Genomic DNA, 7,500 nt, shown 5'->3' on the forward strand with positions numbered 1-7,500 from the left:
GCTGTTTACTAATGGAATATTTTGTATACATTTTAAAAGTAGAGTATGTAATTTTAGTCCTAGATATTCAAAATGTATGCCTCCCATTCACAAATATTTTTACTTAGAAATGTGCTTCTTTTAACGGCTCTGAACAATGTAGAGTAACTTATGCAGCCAACGATGTCTATCACACTGGTCATTCAAAATTCAGTCATGTAGAAGATCCACCTATTCATGTATGAAAAGCGTACATTTCCAAGTCAGAATGAATATGGCCTACTTAAAAACTCAGGGTGGTGGTGAATATGCATGAATTCAAAAGGCAACAATTCTATACAATAAAATACTTGAAAATAATAGCCTTCCTTTTAAGGGCCTTTAGAATGCTAAGTCCCACCTCATGTTATCATAGCCGATCCTGCACGTCATCTTATTAACCCTCTCCCATCAGGTAAGAGATACAGAAGCTTTGTAACATCCTCATCCAGATTTAAGAACAGCATGCCCACTGACTAGCAGACATCTTAACCTGTTATAACTTTCCACTCCCTCTGCATTTTACCTTTAATGCACTTTAACACTCAGGGTAATCTGTCATTTAACTGCTGTCCAATGACTGTTGGGACCCTTTCTTGTTTATTGTCATGTCTACCCATATTTATATTTACTTTATGTGCCTTGCTGTTGTGTATCTTGTCAATTGTATTTATTTGATGTTGGGCATATGCCACGAAAATGTCGACATGGCAATACACTTCTTGAACTTGAATGTTGCACTGCACTATCATATGTACGTAGGTATTATAATCTATACAGGGATAGTTACTGAAATTATAGTTGGGCCTATGCAAATCTCAACATCTAAACTCAAGATACTTTCGCCCTGTACCCAAGACATCATATGTTTCCTGGTCTAGAGTCTGGAGTCTGTTTGGTCAAGTGACTGCACTCAAATTTTATGGCCTCATTGAGCTCATTTCTCACCTCTCCTCTCAGGTCATTACACCTCCGATCATATCATCTCCTCTCCTCATCTCTCCCTCTTTTCACCCCTTCTCTCCTTTCATCTAATCTCCTCTCCACCCTTCCTTTTACTGCTCTCAATTCATTTCATTAAGCTCCTTGCTCTCCTCATCTCTCCTCTTTTCGTCCCTCCTCTCCTCTCCTCTCCTCTACACTCCCCACTCCACTTCTCCTCTCCTCTCCTCTCCCCTCCTCTCCTCTCCTCTCCTCTCCTCTCCTCTCCTCGTCTCCTCTCCTCTTGTCTCCTCTCCTCTCCTCTCTTCTCCTCCTTCTCCTTTCCTCTCCTCTCCTCCTTCTCCTTTCCTTTCCTCTCGTCTCCTCTCCTCTCTTCTCCTGCTCTCCTCTCCTCTCTTCTCCTCCACTCTCCTCTCCTCTCCTATCTCCTGCTTTTCTCTCTTCTCCTCCTCTCCTCTCCTCTCCTCTCTTCTCCTCCTTCTCCTTTCCTCTCCTCTCCTCCTTCTCCTTTCCTTTCCTCTCGTCTCCTCTCGTCTCGTCTCCTCTTCTCTCCTCTCCTCGTCTCCTGACTACAGTACCACTTCACTTGCGCTGGTCTTTTTTATTCTGCCAGACGGATGTAAACTGCTCTCCCCTCGTGGGCGAGGTTGTCTATGGCAACAGAGCTGCTTGTCCAGCTGCCTGTGTGTGTGTGTGTGTGTGTGTGTGTGTGTGTGTGTGTGTGTGTGTGTGTGTGTGTGTGTGTGTGTGTGTGTGTGTGTGTGGGTGTGTGTGTGTGTGTGTGTGTGTGTGTGTGTGTGTGTGTGTGTGTGTGTGTGTGTGTGTGTGTGTGTGGCCTATGAGTCAGAGACACTGGGAATGTCTCCTTTTGGACGTCTCGGCTGCTCCCACCCTCCTACAAACTCCAGCATTGTCTGGACACAGTCACGCACGCACACATGCATGGACGCACGGACACGCACACACACACAAATACGCACCACACAACCACAGATACACCATACCCAGCTTTGTCACGTTTGATCAGAAGATGCCTTGTCTCTGTATTTTGGATTATAGCAGAAGGTTGCATCGTACTGTCCCCATTCCCTGAAAACATGACACACCAAATAATCATTTGAAGTACTTTCCCATGGCAGTATGTGTAGACCTCCACACCAAAATAGTCTTACTCCAGACAAGAAGGAGTATGTGCGTGGGAGTGTTTGTGTTTATGTACAGTCTATTGTCACCAAAGTAGCCATCTTGGAACTGGAACAAAAAACGCCATTGTTGAGGCTATTCACCTCGACACAACAGACTGTACAGTTTCCCAGCTCCCAGACAATATACTATAACCACTCCGACCTCATTGCCATGGTAACTGCAGCTTGACAGTAGATGCTGTTGCCATGGAGATTTTAGTACTGATGCTGATGTTTTTTGGGGAGGGGAAGAGGATGTGGGGGTAGGGGGGGATGGGGCTGATGGAGCTGGATGTGTGAACCCTGTGTGAACTCGTTCCTTGAGAAGTCTGGCAGATGTAAGGTAGCGAGAGAGACTACTGTATGCCCAGCACGGTGAGAAGTGAGAGGGGTCTGAAGTTGAACTCAGAGTGGTAATGTGATTGAACTATTGGCAATGCATCATAATCTCACTTTAACAGTATGAACACGTACATGTGCACGCACATATCTAACTTCAACTTACTATCGCCCGCATGCACGCACAAACGTACACGCACGCACACGCACACACACACACTCTCTGGCGCAAAATGCACAACATTGACATATTTCACAACAAAGGCTCACAGGCCAGCTGTCTAAGAGAGTTGGCTGTCAGACATGTATTGTACCATGAGTCATGGGTAAGGAGAGTGAGGTGTGGAGGTATGGAGTGGGACGGTGGGTGAGGTGAGGAGTTCTGTCATGACACTGCTGATGTCTATGCTCAAGTGCTGTCTCGAGCTCCTGTTTGTCTCATGCTCGATTCTGTCTCGCAGAATCTGTCTCACGCTCTGCATTCTGTTGTCTGTCGGTGGCTAGATTCTGTTTGTGCTACGGCTGTCTGAGGTGTGGTTCACTATCGTACTAACGTCTCATGCCCAATTCTGGCTCAAACTCAAGCTCTGTTTTATACTACACCCCATGCTGTCTCTGGCTTCTTTTTTAAATCTTAGGCTAGATCATGTCTTGCTCAGTCACACCTCTGGCTTGATTCTGTGTCTGCTACTGCAGAGGTATGGTGTATAAAGTGTGAAGGTTATCGCCAGTTCTGTCACATGGTCATGCTGCATAAATAGTTCTGGTTCTGGCTCAGTTTGGACTCAGCAGGCTATCCCAGGCTGGATTGACTCTGGCACGGTTCTGTCTACTGGTTCAGTTCCATCTCATGTAGGAGCGGGAAAGGATCTGCACACTGCTTGCAAAAGACTTAATTTAATTGGAGCAACGTTTCGATCACATGTGACAGTTTTTTGATTTGGCACCTGCTGATGCATTTTTGCTGGATGTGCGTGCTTTCCACTACACTCAGTTCCATCTCATGCCATTGGTTGCTCCTGCTCAGTCTTGTCTCAGACTCGGTCCGCCTCCTTTCTGTCTCTGTAGACTACAGTAGTTCCGTCACATCCGTGCTATCTCTGTTATGTTAACGTCTTTGGTTCAATTCTGTCTGCGGCTCATGTTGTCCCAGGCTTATGCTATCTCAGGCTGATTTCCGTCTGGTGGTCTGCCTGTCTCATGTCAAGCTCAGACTGTCTTGGGCTTGGTTCTATCACTTGCTTATCCTATCTCATAAAATCTGGTTTGGTCTCCAGCTCGATTCTGTGTCATGACGTGTCTGGCTTGGCCTCATACTGAGGTGTAAGTTCTGGTAGTGACTCGATGCTGTCTCAGAGTCAGTTCTCAGGCTCTCACACTCATGATATCTCTTCTGTCTCAGGATTGTGTCATACTATGGCTCAATTCTGGCTGTGGCTGTGTGTGAGATGAGCCACTGGTTATTCTTTTTCAGTACAGAGTATGTAATATTTCAAATAGTTCCAGATAAATTGACTCATGAATGCTACACAGCAACTGGCAAGTAAACTGTACATTTTACACATTTACTGAAGTAAACATCACGATGAATGTCAATAACACATGTATTGCAATGCATGTTAATCGTATTGCATCGTGGCATGTGTGTATCCTGATGCACATCGAATCGTGAACCCCTTGCCAATACCCACCCCTAGCTCATACTGTTCTAGACTCCTCTGTCTGTAACTTATGCTGTCTCTGGCTGGCTCTCATTCTGTGGCTTAGTTCTGCCTGTGACTCGGTTCTGTCTCTGGCTCGGCCTCTCACACTGTGGATCTGGTTCTGTCTGATGGCACTGCGACTCCACAGCAGCAGCAGCTGGCACATTTATTCACTATCTCCAGATCCAGACACACGGGCAGGCAGGCAGGCAGGCAGGCAGGGTGTTGCTGTGTCGTCTGGGAGACCAGTTGTTGTTTTGATGAAAGGGCGTTCCAATAATATCAACCCTGAGCAGAGATACGGCGAAGCAATATTGTCTGAAGGCTATTGATTTATAGCGAATGTGTGTGTGTGTGTGTGTGTGTGTGAATGTGAGTGTGAGAGAGAAAGAAGGGGGTGGGGAAGAGAGAGAAAGATGGAGGGAGAGATACAGAAAGAAGCTGAGCTAAAAACTTTCGCTCATCAACTCTGTGGCCAGCTTGTGTGTTTGTTTGTATATATGTTTATGGACACCATAGCACACACATACACACCACCATACACACATACACACCACCATAGGCCAATGACTTTGTGTCATCCCCCCCACCCCTCGACAGCCTTATTCATCATCTCATTAATCAGCAGTGGCATGACTTACGCGAAAGCAATTCGCCACCCCAGCTCACAGGCTGGCCAAAGGACCATCTCCTGTACAACACACACAGACTCTCTCTCTCTCTCTCTCTCTCTCTCTCTCTCTCTCTCTCTCTCTCTCTCTATCTCTCTCTCTCTCTCTCTCTCTCTCTCTCTCTCTCTCACACACGCACGCACACACGCACGCACACGCACACACACACGCACGCACGCACACACACACACACGCACGCACGCACGCACGCACACGCACACACACACACACACACACACACACACACACACACACACAGAGACAAATACCTGACACTGGGCCAGGCACCCAGATGCCTCTCTGGCCCCTGTGGAATGGAATGCATGGCCAATGGGGGGACGGCCAGGCCAGGCCAGGCCAGCAGCTGCCCACAGCTGTCTACCACCCGCCACCACTCCTCCTAGACAGCCACAAACAACAGCCTCAGCAGGACATGCTGCTAAACCAAAACACCAACAACACACAGACGCACGTGGCCATGCCTTCGCAAAAACATGTATGCAGTAGTACCCAGACTGTCACAGAGTACACTTTTCTGTCCGCACAAACGGTTACTGCCGACATACATAACATATGGAAATGTGCAATTTCAACATATGCACAAAAAGACATATGTGCTCATTAACTGTTTTTCTCTCTGCATTGACACTTCAGTACACAGTAACCCATAGTCATACCCACTGGCTGTTCATTTCTCTCTTGACACAGATGTATCACCCAACATCCAGAGAAGTCTCCAAACAGCACACACTCGTCCAAGTATTAGCTAAAGCTCAGCACAAATTATACACGCACACGCACGCATGCACACACACACACACACACACACACACACACACACACACACACACACACACACACACACACACACACACACACACACACACACACACACACACACACACACACACACACACACACACACACACACACACACACACACACACACACTCGTACTAACTGTCTGTCCCCTTTCTCTGCTCTGCTCCACAGGTACGACCCGGCCCCCACGGGAAGGAGAGGTTCCTGGGGTAGACTACAACTTCCTGTCTGTGCAGGACTTCCTGGAGTTGGAGCAGACTGGCACTCTTCTGGAAGTAGGAACTTACGAAGGTAAGCCGTTACTGACATGGCGTTACAGGAGAACTACTGTATGAGGTGTTGTCACTGGCAACCATGTGTAATGTGATGAATCGGGAAATACAACAACAGTTCTAGTTCCAAGATATCGATGTGGTATATTTACCAAAAGTCATGCCTGGCTAGCTGTTCTGGAAGTAAGAACGTAATATGGAGGTGAGCGTTGCAGCGTCTCTTTTTGTGATTTGCTGAATAGGGAACCAAATAGTGCCTTCAGAACTATGGGATGCTGCTACTTAGTGAAATTAGGTTTCATGTGGTTATAGGAGCCTCTGTTCACTGCTGTCTTTCTCAATCATGTTGCCCAATTTACAAACGTACTGTCACCAAATACACTAGGTCTTTCTTAGAGAGCAATATTGGACTCATTGGATACTGGACACATGCTAAGGATTGATTACCTTCACTGGGGCCAGAATAGAGGCACTTGTATCCTGACCAAAGGCCTAAAACACCCAGTGATCCTGAGGTGCCTTCAGTGATCCTGAAGTCTCAGGGAAATTGTCAGTGAGCAACTAGACCACGCTACTTAGCAAACAAACCCAACAATAGAGCAACGTACTGAGTACTTGTGGTTTATTGTTCTCCTGTTGTTTTTTTCTGGGCCCTAAGTGCTCCCCCCAAACAATAGTATGTTAGAATGAGGATTGTAGTGAAGAAAGTTTAATCTCTTCTCCAAGAAGTGCTCCGCCTAGATGCATGTCAACTGCCGTCATTCAAGTTGACTGAACACATGCAGAGAATGAAAGAAATGGGAATATCCAAAAGCGAATACATTGAAGTTCATTAAGATGATGCATGCAGAATTGTGACAGTGAAAATATCAGATTGAAAAATCATATTTTAATGGGTAAACATTTGTCATTCCACCCAGATCAGTTCCCTCTGGAATTCCATCAGGTTTTCAACGGACCGATAAATGTGTACCGTAATCTAATGTATACTGTAATCAAATGTATGTCCTGTAAACAAATGCTTATGCCGTACAGTAAAGTGTTCGATCGGCTTACATCCTCGGTGACCTATAAACAGGCGAGACGCTGCAGTAAAGTTAAACCCTCCTCGTTCTTGTGGAGAGAGTAGGCTATGCCTTGTAACAGAACACCCGCAGTCACCCGGCAGCCAGATGCACCGCTAACTGCTACTGTTGTGGTTTTGATTCAGATCATGTTACTCAGAGGAGTTCCGTGGCATTCAACCAGAAAAAGTGTCTTCTCAGAAAGTATCATACCTCTTTGTTTGTGCTACTAGAACCTGAAAATAATTGGTAAAGACTGACTAAAAATGGACTAAAATCTGTTTTAAAAAATGTTTCTACAGAAGGATTTTGGTATAGTTTTGGCATCCACATACAGTGACTGCAACTACAGCAGTAACAGGACTGGACCACTGGTTTGATTCATGTAATTTTCTATATTTTGTATAGTAATTCCTCTTGTGCCAGTCTGAATTGTGGAAGCCAGACACTGAATCAGCGCTTGTGGTTTTTTGGAGGAAAAAAGA

General features: G+C 46.0%; 1 protein-coding gene across 15 annotated transcripts in view; it reads left to right on the forward strand.

Annotated features, from left to right (window-relative positions):
* The window catches only part of LOC134457044 (membrane-associated guanylate kinase, WW and PDZ domain-containing protein 1-like), a 230,339-nt gene that overhangs the window by 124,196 nt on the left and 98,643 nt on the right, over window positions 1-7,500 (forward strand). For all 15 annotated transcript variants that reach the window (XM_063208788.1, XM_063208789.1, XM_063208797.1 and 12 more), the window contains exon 3: window positions 5,851-5,970. In XM_063208788.1, the coding sequence (XP_063064858.1) occupies window positions 5,851-5,970 (120 nt within the window). The remainder of the gene's footprint in view (window positions 1-5,850; window positions 5,971-7,500) is intronic.

This window comes from Engraulis encrasicolus, chromosome 10 (genome assembly GCF_034702125.1).
Source record: "Engraulis encrasicolus isolate BLACKSEA-1 chromosome 10, IST_EnEncr_1.0, whole genome shotgun sequence".
NCBI lineage: Eukaryota > Metazoa > Chordata > Actinopteri > Clupeiformes > Engraulidae > Engraulis > Engraulis encrasicolus.